This window comes from Dipodomys merriami, unplaced genomic scaffold, assembly GCF_024711535.1.
Source record: "Dipodomys merriami isolate MVZ:Mamm:240054 unplaced genomic scaffold, mDipMer1.0.p SCAF_10, whole genome shotgun sequence".
NCBI lineage: Eukaryota > Metazoa > Chordata > Mammalia > Rodentia > Heteromyidae > Dipodomys > Dipodomys merriami.
In genome coordinates, this window is record NW_027202271.1 from 20,583,404 (window position 1) to 20,600,708 (window position 17,305).

Here is a 17,305-nt window from a genome sequence, read left to right on the forward strand (position 1 = left end):
AGGAATGTGGACAATAATGATAGGTGATAGGGAAGAGCACTGTGGGCGTAGGATTCTGAGGGGATCAGAGTTTGGAGCAACAACTAGAATTAGTCTATGATAGGAAAGTCTGGGCAGAAGAAACTTTACAAACATAAATCAGAATCACAGAGATAGGGACTCTCTAAACTGGCTCCACCTTGCCCGTGGTCTCCATGCTTTCATCCTCCTGTTCATCTGAAAGATAAAGACAAGACATGATACTGGAGCCTCCTAGGACACAGAAGAGCCCTACTAGAAAGTGTCAGTCTAGGGGAAAACACAAGCTGAGCCCTCCCAAAGCCTCTGGGGCTGCCTGCCTTGCCTGAGGCTCCCTGACTTACCCAGGTCAGTCATGGTGCCTCCTTTGACTGGAGCTGACTCTGAATCCTTCTTAGTGTTGACTGCCAGAATAAAAAGCCATTTTATCAGACATGTTCTGTCAACAGCATTCACCTTTCTGCTGTTAGCAGTTCTATAGATATCCTTTCTCTAAACAATTTTCTCTATCTGACCACAAAATATATTTAAATCCCACTAGACACAATCATTTTAGGGCTTGAACTTTACCTGCAACTTTACCTGCTTCCCAACAAAAGATTCACTTAACTTCTTTTTCTATGTCTACTCATAAGTCATTGTCTTTGGTAGATCTTTATCCCCATCTATGTGTCTACAAACTCCTAATGGACTGAGTATGAGTCTTAAACAACTTATTCTGTAGGAACCAGTTAGACAAAAAAAATTTATTTGGGGCTGGGAAGGTGGCTCAGTGGTAGAGCGATTGCCTTGCATGCCTGAGGCCCTGGGTTCGATTCCTCAGCACCACATAAGCAAAAAGTAAAAAGCCGGAAGTGGCGCTGTGGCTCAAGTGGTAGAGCACTAGCCTTGAGCTGAAGAGCTGAGGGACAGTGCCCAGGCCGAGTTCAGGCCCCACGACTGGACCCCAAAAAAAATAAAAAAATAAAAAAAATTTATTTTACTTTTTTTCTTCAATGTCAGGGACTGAATGCAGGACCTTACACATGTAATGCAAGAACTCTACCACTGCCGGGCGCTGGTGGCTCACGCCTGTAATCCTAGCTACTCAGGAGGCTGAGATCTGAGGATCGAGGTTCAAAGCCAGCCCGGGCAGGAGAGGCCGTGAGACTCCTATCTCCAATAAACCACCAGAAAACCGGAAGTGGCGCTGTAGCTCAAGTGGTAGAGCGATCGTCTTGAGCTGAAGAGCGCAAGGACAGTGCCCAGGCCCAGAGTTCAAGCCCCATGACCAACCAAAAAAAAAAAAAAAAAAAACCAAAAAAACAAAACAAAAAATACATAACCAAAAAGTGTTTAGAACTGGGCAGTGGTGGCTAATGCCTGTAATCCTAGTTACTCAGGAGCTGAGATCTGACAATCTGACAATAATGGTTTGAAATTAGCTCAGGCAATAAAGTCTGTGAGACTCTAATCTATAATTAACTACTAAGAAAGTTCAAGACAGTGCCCAGGCACTGAGTTCAAGCCTCAAGACGGATGGATGGGGGTGGGTGGTAGGTGGGGAGGGGAAACACACACACACACACACACACACACACACACACACACACACACACACACACACACACACACACACACACACACACACACACACACACACACACACACACACACACACACACACACACACACACACACACACACACACGTACGTATTTTAGGGCAATGCCTGTGGCTCATGACTATAATTCTAGCTACTCAGGAAGCTGAGAGTTTAGGATTATGGTTCAAAGCCAACCCAAACAGGAAAGTCCATGAGACTCTTATCTCCATAACCAGCAAAAAGATGGAAACGGCTCAAGTAGTAGAGTACCAGCTTTGAACAAAAAAGCTAAACAACAGTATAAGGTCCTTAGTTCAAGCCTAATTAGTGCTAGCACAGGCACAAAAAGTGAGGCCAGCTCCCTGGTAGAGAACATGCTTAGCACACACACAAAAGTTTGGAAACCACTACTATCAGGTGCAAAGCATAGTCTATAAACTAAGATATACATGTAGACAGGATTTTCTGCGATAATGATAACTTCACTATCATCTACATTTAAAGGAAGACTACTCTAGAACTGGAAAATAAGCCCACCCAGGAGTCTGGCATAATAAAGGTAGGAAATGAAATTTATGTGGATCCAGGGGCTCACCCTGTCCCATACCTGTCTTGGGTAGTGTCACCTCTTCTACATTGGGAACTGGAGAGGGCTCGTCCATGTCCTTTGTCAGGTCTTCTTGTTCCTCTTCTCTGTGGCCACGCTTTGACTTGGTATAAGGTGTTGAAGGACTGATGAGAAAACAAAGTAAAAGATAACCCTGTCGGAGCTGGGAAGGTGGCTCAGTGGTAGAGTGCTTGCCTTGCATGCATGAGGCCCTCAGTTTGATTCCTCAGCACCACATAAGCAGAAAAAGCCAGAAGTGGTGCTATGTCTCAAGTGGTAAAGAGCTATCCTTGAGCTGAAGAGCTGAGGGACAGTGTCCAGGCCCAGAGTTCAGGCCCCATGACTGGCAGGAAAAAAAAATAATAACCCTGTCATCTTTGCACAGTTATCCTTGAGCCCTGGAAGTTGGGGTTCAAGGAAAGGGAAGTCAGAATCCCAAGTGTAGAACAAAGCGTACAAAGAAACTAGTAACTACACAGTAATGGGAGGCAGCAAAGGCTTTTCATTTAGTGATTAGACATTCTTTTAGTGGCTGGGACTAGAGCTAAAAATGAGGAAGTTCATTCTTCTCAGGACACCTGGCACACTGGGATCAGGGCCTGCTGCTTATGGAAAGATTATCTGTCCTTTGGGGTTGGAAGCATGGTTCAGTTGGTAGAGTGCTAGCTAATGAGTGAAAGTGTCAGGTTCTGAGTTTGAGTCCTGGTCTGACCAAAAAAAAAAAAGATTATCTGTCTTTCATTGACATGAAGTGGGGAGAACAGTAAATATGGGGCAGGTTAGGGGTTTGCATACCCTTTCTTAGCATTCTTCTTCTTAGCTTCTGGGGTTGGGGAGGGAGAAGGGGAGCGCTTCCTCTTCTTATAATTCCCCCCCTTCTTGTCCCGTCGATCAGAATCTGGGCTGTTTACCTGTAAGATGAAGAATTGGGACAAATGTCAGCGTATACGCTGCAATGAAGACTTGTCCTGAGTCTTTTGCTAAGGACTCTAGAAAGAAAAAACAGGAATTTTTACCTCATCTGTCAATGTCTTAGCTGAAATCTTCTTTCGGCGGGAGACAGGGTTTTTGTCATCATTTACTTCATAGTCTTCCTCATTCATCCATTCATTGAAGGTATCTGTGTCTAGAATCCATTTGGCATGAACCTAACGTACAAAAGCAGACCATAGTGGAGAGACTCTACAAGCTATGTCTTTTTGTTTTTGTTTTTTGCCAGTCCTGGGCCTTGAACTCAGGGCGTGGGCACTCTCCCTGCTTTTGCTCAAGGCTAGCATTCTACCACTTGAGCCATAGTGCTACTTCCCAGTTTTTTGTGTATGTGGTACTGAGGAATCGAATCCAGGGCTTCATGCATGCTAGGCATGCACTCTATCACTAAGCCACATCCCCAGCCTCTATGTCTTTTGTTTTGTTTTTTGCCAGTCCTGGGGCTTGAACTCAAGACCTAGTCACTATCCCTGAGTTTCTTTTTGCTCAAGGCTAGCACTCTACCACTTGAGCCACAGCACCATTTCTGGCTTTTTCTTTTTATGTGGTACTGAGGAATAGAACCCAGGGTTTCATGCATGCGAGGCAAGCACTCTACCACTGAGCCACCTTCAGTCCTCTATGTCATTTTAACAAAAAAAGCACAAGGCACAGAGTCTTTGTATCACTTCCAGAGTACTTTGGTCCTGGCATTCTTCCTGGGGTAAGGAATACAAGAAAATCTTACCTGGGCTGGGAAGGTAGCTCAGTGGTACAGTGCTTGCCTTGCATGCATGAGGCCCTGGGTTTGATTCCTCAATACCACATAAGCAAAAAATAAAAAAAGCTGGAAGTGCTATGGCTCAAGTGGTAGAGTGCTAGCCTTGAGCTGAAGAGCTGAGGGACAGTGCCAGGCCCAGAGTTCAGGCCCCATGACTGGCAAAAAAAAAGAAAAAAAGAAAATCTCACCTTCCTAGGCTTCTCAGGAGTAGGAGCATCTTCTACAGAAGCTTCAATTTCACTGGCGGGGATCCAAGTATCATAACTGTCAGAAAAAAATGGGTACCCAACAGAATCAATGGGATGGAGTTAGGGAAATGTAAAGTGAAGATTTTTCCATTATTTGTTTTAGATATTTTTGTGTGTGTGTGCTGATCCTGGGGCCTGAACTTAGGGCCTAGGAGTTGTCCATGAGGTGTTTTGCTCAAGGCTAGTACTCTACTACTTGAACCACAGCTCTACTACCAGCTTTTAGACAGTTAATTGGAGATAAGAGTCTCATGGACTTTCCTGACCTGGCTAGCTTCAAACAATGATACTCAGATCATAGCCACCTGAGTAGGTAGGATTACAGGCATGAGCCATTTGTGTCTGGCGCTCCCCATTCCCCTCTTTTGCCAGTCCTGGGACTTGAACTCAGGGCCTGGTCACTATCCTTGAGCTTCTTTTTGCTCATCGCTAGCATTCTACCACTTAAGCCACAGCACCACTTCCAGCTTTTTCTGTTTATATGGTACTGAGAATTGAACCCAGGGTTTAATGCATGCTAGGTAAGCACTCAACCACTAAGCCATATTCTTTCCAGCCCCATGGCTCTCTTTCATTTATATTTTTTGGTAGTGCTGAGGATGAACCTAGAGCCTGTACATGTTAAGCACTCTACCAATGAATTATATCCAGTCCTACTTTTCCAATTCAGAAAAAGAATATGCTAATGGGCTATTACGTTAAGATTATTTTAACTGTAAAACAATAAAACTCACTGGGTGCCGGTGGCTCACGTCTGTAATCCTACTCAGGAGGCTTAGATCTGAGGATCACGGTTCAAAGCCAGCCTGGGCAGGAAAGTCCGTGAGACTCTTTTTTTTTTTTTCAGACTATGAAAATTTATTACTATTGTATTTTTCTCATTGAAATGTATGATCTTGGTCTTTCCTTCTTGCCTTTGTATAGAGCCAAAAGAGACACATTGGCTACTTTAACGACCTTAAATCGGACTCCAGGAATGTCACCCACAGCATGACCTTTTCGGCCAAAACCAGCAACCAGAACTTCATCATTTTCTTCAATAAAATTCAAGCAACCATCATCGGGTACAAAAGCTGTGATTTTCTTGCCATTCTTGATCAGCTGCACCCTGACACACTTTCTGATAGCAGAATTTGGCTGCTTGGCTTCAACTCCTACTTTCTCCAGCACAATTCCCTTTGCATGGGAGGCGCCCCTGAACGGGTTGGCTTTCAGGGCTGTGCCCAAATGGGCCTTCTTGTACTGTTTATCATGCCACTTCTGGTCACGTCGGTGACTGCGGAGCTTCCGGGCAGTACGAAGACCGAGACACTTGCCCATCCTGCCGGCGCCACGGGCCTGAGCGAAAATCCGTGAGACTCTTATCTCCAATAAACCACTAGAAAATGAAGTGGCGCTGTGGCTCAAGCGATAGAGTGCTAGCCTTGAGCTGAAGAGCTGATGGACAGCACCCAGGCCCAGAGTTCAGGCTCCACGACCGGACCCAAGGGAAAAGAAAAAAATTTATGTGCATAATTTCCCTGGTAATTTTTTTGGCCAGTCTTGGGGCTTGAACTCTGGGCCTGGGCCTTGTCCCTGAGCTTCTTTTACTTAAGGCTATCATTCTTGAGCCACAGTGCCACTTCTGGCTTTTTCTGTATATGTAGTACTGAGGAATTGAATTCAGGGCTTCATGCATGCTAGGCAGACACTCTACCACTAAGCCACATTCCCAGCTCAAAAGAATTCTGATTTTGCTGGGCACCGATGGCTCATGCCTATTATCTTAGCTGAGTTCTGAGAATCACAGTTCAAAGCCAGCCTGGGCAGGAAAGGCCATAAAATTTAATCACTAGAAAATAGGAAGTGGCTCAAGTGGTAGAGCACTTGCCTTGAGCTGAAGATCTGAGGGACAGCACCCAGGCCCAGAGTTCAAGCTCCAGGAATGACCAAAAAAAAATTTCTGATATTTTTTTTTTTTTTGGGGGGGGGTCAGTACTGGAGCTTGAACTCAGGGCCTGGATGTGGTTTCTGAGTGCTTTCACTCAAGAGTAGCACTCTACCACTTTGAGCCACAGCACCATTTGTGAGATTCTTATCTCCAATAAACTACTAAAGAAGCCCCAGAAATGGAGCTGTGGCTCAAGTGGTAGAATGCTAGCTTTGAACAAAAGAAACTCAGGGACGTACCCAAGACCATTCAAGCCCCAGGACTGGCACACACACACAAAAAATTTTTAATACTCTTTTAATATTTACTTATACAGAAGTTATACCAGAGGTTGGGAACATTATCAAATTTGAAGCCAGCTTGAACTACAGAGCAAGACCCTTCTCAGAAATAAACTAGGCAGCCAGGCGCTGGTGGCTCACGCCTGTAATCCTAGCTACTCAGGAGGCTGAGATCTGAGGATCGAGGTTCAAAGCCAGCCCAGGCAGGAGAGACCATGAGACTCCTATCTCCAATAAACCACCAGAAAACTGGAAGTGGCACTGTAGCTCAAGCAGTAGAGTGCTGTCCTTGAGCTGAAGAGCTGAGGGACAGCGCCCAGGCCCAGAGTTCAAGCCCCACGACCAACAAAAAAAAAAAAGAAAAGAAGAAATAAACTAGGCAGGGCTGGGAAGGTGGCTCAGTGGTAGAGCACCTGCCTTGCATGCTCAAGGCCCTGGGTTCGATTCCTCAGCACCACATAAGAAAAAAGCCAGAAGTGGCGCTGTGGCTCAAGTGGTAGAGTGCTAGCCTTGAGCTGAAGAGCTGAGGGAACAGCACCTGGCCCAGAGTTCAGGCCGCATGACCGGACCCCCCCCCCCCCCGCAAAAAAAAAAGAAATAAACTAGGCACTAGTGGCTCATGCCTGTAATCCAAGCAACCTAGATAGGCAGAGACCTGAGGATCAAAATTTGAAGCCAGCCAGGACAGTAAAGTTCATGAGAATTATCTCCAATTAACTAGAAGTAGGGATGTAGCTGGGCGCTGGTGGCTCACGCCTGTAATCCTAGCTACTCAGGAGGCTGAGATCTGAGGATCGCGGTTCAAAGCCAGCCCGGGCAGGAGAGACCGTGAAACTCCTATCTCCAATAAACCACCAGAAAACCGGAAGTGGCGCTGTAGCTCAAGTGGTACAGCACTCGCCTTGAGCTGAAGAGCTGAGGGACAGCGCCCAGGCCCAGAGTTCAAGCCCCACGACCGACAAAAAAAAAAAAAAAAAAAAAAGAAGTAGGGATGTAGTTCAAGTGGTAAAACACCAGCCTTGAGTAAAAAGCCAACAAAGAGCACTAGGCGCCGGGCGCTGGTGGCTCACGCCTGTAATCCTAGCTACTCAGGAGGCTGAGATCTGAGGATCGCGGTTCAAAGCCAGCCCGGGCAGGAGAGACCGTGAGACTCCTATCTCCAATAAACCACCAGAAAACCGGAAGTGGCGCTGTAGCTCAAGTGGTAGAGCGCTAGCCTTGAGCTGAAGAGCTGAGGGACAGCGCCCAGGCCCAGAGTTCAAGCCCCACGACTGACAAAAAAAAAAAAAAAAAAAAGAGCACTAAGCCCTGAGTTCAAGCCCCAATCCGTGCACTAAATAATAAAATATCTCTCTTGCACACACACTTACATATGCACGCACAACTGGGATGGCCATTTCACATTTAAAACCTCAATCCTTCAACCTAAACTTTGTCTAATAGAGTCTAAATCTCCAACAGGAGAGAGAATTCATGTAATAGGTAGAAGAACAAATTAAATGACCTAAAAGTAACTCCAACAGTGTCTTCTTGCTCTGCTAGATGTTTTAGGGCTTCTGATTGTAGCACTTGTATTTAAAACATGCCCTAGGAACCCAGCCTCACCTGTCAGGATAGTAGCCCCAGTGCAGAAGAACTTGTTTATCCCTCTTCATGACTGGTCGTACCCATTCTTCTGGGGATAGAGACAGAGAAGGAAGAGATAAGCTAAAGGGGAATAAAAATAAATAAATAATTCAACAAAAATCCTAACTGAGCACTCTCCCACTGCAGCAGGGGACTTGAGAATAGGAACTAAGATGGAAAGAGGATTCAGAGTTGAAAGGAGAAAGAAGCCCAGGCACAACATGGTGATTACTCTTCTGGCTCCTAGGCCAAGCCATTCACCGCAGTAGCAGGGAGATCCAGTTCTCACCTTCTTCTAGGTTCCCTGGGACAGGATGCACAACATGGGAGGCATTATTCTTATCCTCAGTGACTGTTCCCTGGATAGTGCAAGGAGAGTCAGGTTAATATAATCCCCTTTGAATTACTCCTGGGGATAAACTAAAGTAAAATATAAGCACAGATCTACCTTTCTAACCACATTCTGCTAGAATGGTTGCATTTTCTCTCAGCACACACAGCTGAGATTGTGATAATAATGGAAATAAATCAAAGACTTAAACTTTCTGGGGTTTGGAGACATGGCTCAGTTGCCATGGGCAAAAGTGTCAGGTACTGAGTTTGAGTCCCAGTCTCAGACCAAAAAAAAAAAAAAAAAAAAAAAAGAATGGAGCATTCCTACAGATAATTCTCTGGATATGGTAAATTTAAAGCCAATTAAAAATATCTATGACATCTATTAGTTATTATAAAGTTTCAAACAGCAAAGAATTTATCTGAAATTAGCTATCTCTATCTAGCTCAGTGGAAGTAGATGTTATTCCCCTACCACAAGCTGATGTAGCCTTTTCTTTTTTCTTTTTGGTCCCAGACGGGGACTTGAACTCAGTACCTGCTGCTTTCGCTCATTGGCTAGCACTCTACCAAATGAGTCACATCTCCAACCCCACCGAGGTAGCCTTTAGTAACAGTGATCCAAATCTGCCAGAACTGGGAAATAGGAGAAGCAGAACAGAACAAGAGAGACTCAAGGTTTTAACTTTGCTAAATACAAAGAGCTACTTGTACAGTAGAAAAATGTCATGCTTTAGAATTTCTTCTAGGTACTGAAAATCATGGAGTTTTGGAAACCTCTTCTGATCTACCTACTTACCTGGTGTCTCTTGATAATATCCTTTAATTTCCCTAGCAGTTTGGGCTCAATTTCTGGGCACAAAAAAATGTTAGGTCGAGACAGGCAATTATTCTGTGGGAAGAAACAGATGAGATACGGTCATGAGGATGGAGTGTTTTGACTCTCACTAAGGGAAGGAAGATAGACAGGTATTACCTGAACCAGTGATTTTTCAATGGTCATGAACATTTCCACATTGCGGTCCATGCGTGATGGGTTTTGGAAATCGTAACGTCTCCTTGTAAAGAAATAATAAATTTAATGAATAATCAGGAGGCAGTGACTTCTCTTTTTCTTGTTTGTTTGTCCTTTGAGAGAGGGTCTCACCAAGTATTCCAAGCTATTTTTTTTCTTTTTGTTCAATGTGGGGCTTGAACTCTGGGCCTAGGTGTGGTCCCTGAGCTGTTTAGCTCAAGACAAGTGCTCTACCACTTGAGCCACACTGCCACTTCTGGTGTTCTGGTAGTTAATTAGAGATAAGAGTGTCACAAACTTTCCTGCCTGGGCTGGCTTCAAACCATGGCTTGAGTGACCAGCGCCTGGCTTCCAGGCTAGTTTTTTTTTTTTTTTTTTTTGGGGGGGGGGGTCATGGGGCATAAACTCTGGGCCTGGATGCTGTCCCTCAGCTCTTCAACTCTAGGCAATCGCTCTACCACTTGAGCCACACCACTACTTCCTGTTTTCTGGTGGTTAACTGGAGATAAGAGTCTCATGGACTTTCCTGCCTGGAATGGCTTTGAACCTTGATCTCAGCCTACTGAATACTTAGGATTACAGGTGTGAGCCACCAATGCTCGGCTATTCCAAACTATTCTTAAACTCTTAATTCTTCTGCCTCAGCCTCCTGAGGACTGAGATTATAAGGCTATGGTTTCTTTCTTTCTTTTTTTTTTTTGTCAGTCATGGTGCTTGAACTCTGGGCCTGGGTGCTATTTCCCTGAGTTCTTTTGCTCAAGGCTAACACTCTACCACTCTGAGCCACAATGCCATGTCTGGTTTTCTAGTTGTTAACTAGAGATAAGACTCTTAGGGACACTCCTGCCCAGGCTGGCTTTGAACTACAATCCTCAGATCTCAGTCTTCTGAGTAGCTAGGATCATAGGTATGAGCCAGCAGCACCCGGCTTGGCTGTGATTTCTTCTTTTTTTTCTTTTTTCTTTTGCCAGTCCTGGGGCTTGAACTCAGGATCTGGGCTTTCTAGCACTTGAGCCACAGCACCACCTCTGGCTTTTTCTGTTTATGTGGTACTGAGGATCAAACCCAGGGTTTCATGCATGCTAAGCAAACACTAGGCCACATTCCCAGCCTGGCTGTGATTTCTTAACATGAAAATCTTACTAAGCACTGGTGGCTTATGCCTATAGTCCTAGCTATGTCATGAAGCTGAGATCTGAAGATCAAGGTTCAAACCCAGCCAGGGCAGAAATGTCCCTAAGACTCTTATTTCTAGTTAACCACCAAAAAAAAAAAAAGTCCTTCTAAATTACATACACTACTTTCATCTTTTTTCCTGCCCAGGATGGCTTCAAACCACAATCCTCAGATCTTAGTTTTCTAAGTAGGTGGGATAAGACGTGTGAGCCACTGGCACCAGTCAAATGAACAAAGTTCATTTATTTTTCGTCAAGATTTTGTGTGTATGTGTCAGAAGGAGGCAGATATTTTTCTGATCTAGCAAAGTAAGATACACAGCTTTTTTTCTTTTCTTTTGTGTGTGTGTGTGCCAATACTAGGGCTTGAACTCAGGTCACAGGTGCTGTCCCTTAGCTTTTTCACTCAAGGCTGGTGTCCCACCACTTGAGCCACACTTACAGCTCTTTGGTGATGAATATCTCACAGAGTTTTCTGCCCAGGCTGGCTTTGAACCACAATCCTCAGATCTCAGCCTGTTGGGTAGCTAGGACTAAAGATGTAAGGCCCCGCACCCAGCCAGAAGAATATTTTTCTTTCTTTCCTTCCTTCCTTTCTTTTGGTCTGAGATCAGAAGCTGAACTTAGTTTCTGATGCTTTCACTCATACGCTAGTGCTCTACCAACTGAACCATACCTCCAACCCTAAAGGATTGATTATTTCTTTTCTTTTTTGCTTGCTTTTATTTTTATTTTTTTCATCAGATGGCATTAGAACTTAAACTCAGGGCTTGGGCACTGTCATTTAGTTTGTTTTGCTCAAGGTTAACACTCTACCATTTGAGCTACACCTCCATTTTCAGCTTTTTGCTTGTTAACTGAAGGTAAGAGCCTCATGGGCTTTCCTGCCCAAGCTGCTTCAAACTGTGATCCTTAGATCTCAGCCTCCTGAGTAGCTAGGATTATAGGCATAAGCCACCTGCTATTGGCTTAGAATTTCTACATATATTCCCCCACCCCAGAAAGATCCCAGAGACTCAGAATGGGAAATTCTCTCTAAACTAAATGTAAGAAGCAGAGAGAAAAGGTATCTCACCATCCCTGGTCACTCTTGAATTTGTAGGCAGCTGCAAGAATGTGGCACAAGGAGCCTCCTGCCTTGAAATCTAGGAAACATTTGATCTACAAAATGGAGATGGAAAATATGTGAGTTACATTAAAAATGATTTTATGAAATCCCATGATGAATCCCTCTCAAAGTGAGAAATCTTTTTTTTCTTTTTCTTTTTTCCAGTGCTGGGGACAGAACCTAGCACCTTGAACATGATACATAAGTATTCTATCACTAACTATCCCTAGACCTGAGACATTTTACCATGTGGAAGAGGGGGAAAAAAGAAACCAATACTCATAAAGCATCACTTTTTACCAAGTACTTTGCTGGTTACTGTTGCAGAAATCAAGGTAGATCTAGTAATCTCATCTAAAGATCAAAGAACCAACGCTCATAAATACTGCCCAAGATTACTGAGCTAATAAAATGACAGTGCCAAATTGTACATAAACTTACCCAAATCTAAATCTCATATCAAGTATGTATGTATATATGTATGTGCGTATCATTTTTTTTCATGGTTCAGGGAATTAAATCCAAGCCCTTATACAAGCTAAGCAAGCACTTATCAGAGCAACACCCAAAGCTTTCTTTAAAAAAAAAAAAAAATTGGGGGGGGTCTGGTCGTGGGGCCTAAACTCTGGGCCTGGGTACTGTCCCTCAACTCTTCAGCTCAAGGCTAGCGCTCTACCACTTGAGCCACAGTGTCACTTCCGGCTTTTTTTTTTTTCTGCTTCTGTGGTGCTGAGGAATCCAACCCAGGGCCTCATGCATGCAAGGCAAGTGCTCTACCACTGAGCCACCTTCTCAGGCCCCCCCCCCTTTTTTTTTTTTGGTCAGTTGTGGAGCTTGAAGTCTGGGCCTGGGTGCTGTCCCTCAGTTCTTCAGCTCAAGGCAAGGACTCTACCACTTGGGCCACAGCACCACTTCTGGTCTTCTGATGGTTTATTGGAGAGATAAGAGTCTCACGGACTTTCCTGCCTGGGCTGGGTTTGAACTGCAATCCCCGGTTCTCAGCCTCCAAAGCAGCTAGGATTACAGGCGTGAGCCACCAGCACCCAGCTTTAAAAAAATTTTTGAGCCGGGCGCTGGTGGCTCACGCCTGTAATCCTAGCTACTCAGGAGGCTGAGATCTGAGGATCACGGTTCAAAGCCAGCCCAGGCAGGACAGACGGTGAGACTCCTATCTCCAATAAACCACCAGAAAACCGGAAGTGGCTCTGTAGCTCCAGGGGTAGAGCGCTTGCCTTGAGCTGAAGAGCTGAGGGACAGCGCCCAGGCCCAGAGTTCAAGCCCCACAACTGACAAAATAAATAAATAAATAAATAAATAAATAAATAAAATTTTGAAACAGATTTTGCCTAGTTCCAAGTGGCCTCTAACTCCTCCTGACAATCCTTCTACCTAAGTCTCACAAGAACCTACGATTACAGATGTGTACCACCATGCATAGCCTCGAATTTCCTACCCTTTTAACCATACAATGAGAGACTGAAGGATTGGGCCTAGCCACTCTCAGATAACTTGTTGCACAAAATAATACAGTAAATGGCACCAAGACAAACCAAATGTGGCAAATTGGGGACTTGGCCAAGCCAGTTTTGCCCTGACCAGGAATAAGGATGGTAGAAAATAACTCAAATCTCAAAAATAATGTAATAGATTTTTTTCCCCTCAAATACTGGGGATTGAACCCAAGGCCTCACACGTGCTAGACAAGATAAATAAATAAATAAAAATAATTAAAGAGGGAGAGAAAGAGATTGTCTTATCACATAGCTAGGCTGACCTTGAACTCATACTCCTTTGTGTCAGCTTCTCAAGTGCTAGGATTACAGGGTGTACAGATATTTTTTAAAAATGCAACTCCCTTTCCAGATTGAAGGACTCATTCTCTTGTTTTTATACTCACAGGCAGTTTAGTGAGCGGTGCATTGCTGACATGTTTGCCAAAAACTTCTTCCTGAAATTGTAGCAACTGTACAACCAGGCTAGACAGAGACTTGTTGGTTGGTGGTTCAGCTTGTATATACTAGGGAAAAGAGGGAAAGGAAAGAAAAAACAGGCCCCAGGTAAATTTTCTTGTATCATCCCCCATATATCTTGCCCAGGGGCTTTGGAATCACCTGGGCAAAGAAACAGTATCTTCCTTCTCCCCTTGTCTCTATAAAGATGACAGAAGGGAGGCCCTGGAAATCCCCTTCCAGAAAGCTGAATTCTGCTGCCACCAGCCCAATTTGCCAGCTTTGGGTGCTGGCAGTAAGGGAAGCTTCCTATTCTTCCTCAGCTACACCCTCAAATTGCAGTTGTAGGACCCTATTATCTTGGTATCTGATCTCCAGCCAAAAGCACTGAGGGTTGTAAAATTCTGAAGGTTTATGGAGCTCAGGCCAGGGAAGCAACACACCTTCCACTGAGGCAGGTTTATTTCTTGGAGTTACTTTGTGGAAGGCCATGATACCCACGATAATGATGCCTCCTTAAGAAAAGGGCAAGCAGACTCAGAAACTAAGCTTGTGCATTTTGCCTGTTAGAACTCAGCATAAATGCTTTTGTAGGCCTTTCTAGATGAGAAGGACCATCTGCTAGGCAGCACGATGAAGAACAGCAAGGCAACATCTAGCTTTTCCCAGGAAAACTATATCTAAGACAGGCCTTCTTAAATGTTTTCATATTATGACCTACGTTCCTAGCCTTCAGTTCCAATTTTTAAAACTGAGCCAGGAGGCTAACTTTCTCTTTACCTTTTGACCCTTATTTCCACTATCCTAATCACAGAAAAAAGCCAGCACCTCTCAGTGGGAGGTGTAAAAAGATCTGTGAAGAGAAAGGTGAATGACAAAAGAGAGCCAAAGCATAAAAGTGGAAGCAGGCCACACGCTGCCAATACCCCCAGGGCCACAGACTAAGCCCCTAGATTGAACTCCCTTCAAAAGGTCAAAGGTAGAAAAGCCTAGGAAACAGCCTCATGCTGGGGTAATAGACAAGTCAGAGACCCAGCAGCTGTTTGTCAGAATTCTAACACCCAGAGAGACCCCAAGCAGTTGGCAGGGGAAGGCTCCAGACTAGGATCAGAGGGGAGTTCTCCTAAACCTCTCACCACACTTTTGACAGGCTGCAAAGCTGGCCAAGAAAAATTGAGGAGAGATGGAAAGCTAGGAAAAAGAACCCCTAAAACAAGGACTAGTGAAAAGGCAGTGAGCAGACCAGTTCTAGCAATATTCCAGGCCTGGAAACAAAGAAGACACCAGGAGGAGGTTTTGTAGAAAAGACAGGTAAGGCTTCTTGAACCCTTTTGTTCACTACGTTATTATTTCCAGTTTAGGGGGGAGGGGACAGGAGGGTACGGTAGTAGAAATACGAAGCTCACCCTAGTCTTTTATGAACCCCCCCAGATCCAAGGCAATGCAAGGCTAGGCTGCAGGGTGACTTTATTGTGGAGCTGAGGCACGGTTTGGGGGAAAAGGACTGTTACCCAGGAACTCCTATACCCTGTTCCCCCAGAGAGGTTTGGCAGCCCTTTATATGGAGATGGAGAAATGGGTGCCCCACCCCACCCGGAGACAGGGATCTGGGGTCTGGGGTCGCCTCTGTCAGGCTGATGAGCAGCCCACGGCCTGTACCTTCTCCACGGCCGTTCACCCTCCTGCTTTCATCATCTTGTCTCTGAACGTATATACACAAAGCACCAGGGAGGCCTTTAGCCCGGCTGGTACCTGGTTCCATGGGGGAAGCCTCTGGCGAGCACCGTGGCGGGCAATCAGGGAGGAAGGGGAGGGCGCCCGCGGGACCACGGCCCACCCCGGCCCGCCGTCCGCCTCTCCCGTAACAGCCAGGCTGTGCGGGAGGGTGGGCTGCGGGCACCGCCGGGCGGGGAGTGGAGAAGGCAGGGGCAGAGGGCACGGCGCGGGCGGGGGCGGTGGGGGCGGGGGCGAGGCGCGGAGCCCGGGCCGCGGCGGGGCCGCGGGGGGGGGGGGGGGAGGGCGCGGGGAGGGGCCGGGGCGTCCGGCCGGGTGGGCCGAACCCCAGGGAGCCGCGGGCCGCGGGGCCCTTTGTCCCGCCCCCGGGGCCCCGCGCGGCGGCGGGCGGCGGCGGCGGCGGCGGCGGCAGCGGCCCTACCCGCCGTACCTTCTTGTAGTTTTTACCCAGCCAGAGCCGCACGTTGTCGAACTGGGTCACGGTGTCCGCGGCCTCGTAGTACTTCACGTTGGGGCCGCCGTCCTTCTTCCGCACCGCCATCTTCTCGGGCTCGGGGCCCCGACGCCACCGCCGCCGCCGCCCGCCCCGCTTAGCTCAGCTCCCGCCTCCTCGCCGCCTCCTCCTCCGCCCGCCTCCCGCCGCCTCCCGCCGCCGCCGCGGCCGCCGCCTCCCGCCGCCTCGGCCGGCCCCGGCCCCGCGCAGCGCCCCCTGCCGGCAGAGGCCGGCGCGGCGGCGGCGGAGGCCGCGGCTCCGGGCTCGGGGCGGGGACCCCGGCCGCCTCCCCGGCGGCGGCGGCGGCGGCGGCCCGCCGTGAACGGGGGCCAGGGCGGGGGATAGGGAAGGGACGGGTGGGGGCGCCGCTCTTCTCGCCGCACTTCGCACCGACCTAGAAGCATTTTCCGTCCTTTTTTTCCCTCCCCCTTGCCTCAACCAGGAGCGGGGGCTCCCGCTAGCCGATCGCCGGAAGAGCCCCGAGTGGCCTGCGCCTTGGCCACGTCCCTGACCCCGCGGAAGAGCTCCCCGGCCCCGGCGCCAGGCCGCGCCTCCCTCCCGTCCGTCCCCTGAGGCCCCGCTGGTCACCCCCGCCCCGGCGTCCCTCTTGGCTCCTCCACCCCCGAGCGACCAGCCTCGCTCCCCCGGCAGGCTTTGCCGCCGCCTCTGCGTGGCTTGGCGCGGCGGGAGACCCCGACCGACCCCAGGGCTGACCAGTCACCCGACCCCCGGCTTTGAGTGAAGGGTGGGAGCCCCGCGGTGCGCGCCGGGCCCGGGGCCGCCTCCCGCCCCCGCGCGCCTGCCGCGGTCGCAGTGCCGACCCTTTCTGTAAGCGCGCGGCGGAACGTGGTTTTGGAAGTCACGGTGGCCGAGTGGTTAAGGCGTTGGACTCGAAATCCAATGGGGTTTCCCCGCACAGGTTCGAATCCTGTTCGTGACGAGTAGCCCTTCTTTTTATCAGTTTGTGGGTTTTTTGTTTTTATTGGTTTTTTTTTTAACTCCCCCCCCCCCCCCCTTTCTCTCTCTACGTTGGAAAGGAACCTCCTCACATTCATCTTTTCTGAAGCCACCTCCTGGAGGTAATCCTAGAGGCCAAGTGATGCATCGTCACTGTCTGGGCTGCTAGGGCGCAGGGCGCTCTCCACATTGTGTACAGTCAGCCTTGTTAGCAGAGCTCGCCGCACGTTTGCCTTTTGAGGTGTAAGAGAATTGGGGTGACGGTTGGGAATTAATTGCTCCTTGAGCAATGTCAAACCTGGAGTTTGTAGAACACTTCTGAATTTCCTGACAAGAAGTCACAACTTGTAAGTCTGATGACACTGAAGACAAAGGAGACAGGGCATTCTGCTAAACGAGTTCCCTAAATATCTCAAAGCTATTTAAGCTTAAACCACCACACACTAGCCAGAGCCAGGATGTGGGAAGATAGTGTGCGTGCGTGTGTGTGTATGTG

At 47.5% G+C, this 17,305-nt stretch overlaps 1 protein-coding gene and 1 non-coding gene across 8 annotated transcripts in view; one reads left to right on the forward strand and one right to left on the reverse strand.

The window, feature by feature from the left end:
- Smarcc2 (SWI/SNF related BAF chromatin remodeling complex subunit C2) overlaps positions 1–15,949 on the reverse strand; it is a 33,873-nt gene extending 17,924 nt beyond the window's left edge. For 3 of the 7 annotated variants that reach the window (XM_070042907.1, XM_070042898.1, XM_070042881.1), the window contains exons 1-13: positions 15,790–15,949; positions 13,574–13,693; positions 11,644–11,729; positions 9,355–9,436; positions 9,178–9,270; positions 8,335–8,404; positions 8,025–8,094; positions 4,149–4,224; positions 3,227–3,358; positions 3,006–3,121; positions 2,211–2,335; positions 363–422; positions 179–216 (exon numbers count right to left, since the gene is read on the reverse strand). In XM_070042907.1, the coding sequence (XP_069899008.1) occupies positions 179–216; positions 363–422; positions 2,211–2,335; positions 3,006–3,121; positions 3,227–3,358; positions 4,149–4,224; positions 8,025–8,094; positions 8,335–8,404; positions 9,178–9,270; positions 9,355–9,436; positions 11,644–11,729; positions 13,574–13,693; positions 15,790–15,900 (1,179 nt within the window). In that variant the 5' untranslated portion in view covers positions 15,901–15,949. The remainder of the gene's footprint in view (positions 1–178; positions 217–362; positions 423–2,210; positions 2,336–3,005; positions 3,122–3,226; positions 3,359–4,148; positions 4,225–8,024; positions 8,095–8,334; positions 8,405–9,177; positions 9,271–9,354; positions 9,437–11,643; positions 11,730–13,573; positions 13,694–15,789) is intronic. The other 4 variants (XM_070042925.1, XM_070042917.1, XM_070042889.1 and 1 more) reach the window with 3 other exon arrangements.
- A 761-nt stretch (positions 15,950–16,710) lies between these two features.
- On the forward strand, positions 16,711–16,792 carry Trnas-cga (transfer RNA serine (anticodon CGA)). The gene has a single exon. It is a non-coding gene; the product is annotated as a tRNA-Ser (tRNA).
- The last annotated feature ends 513 nt before the right edge of the window (positions 16,793–17,305 follow it).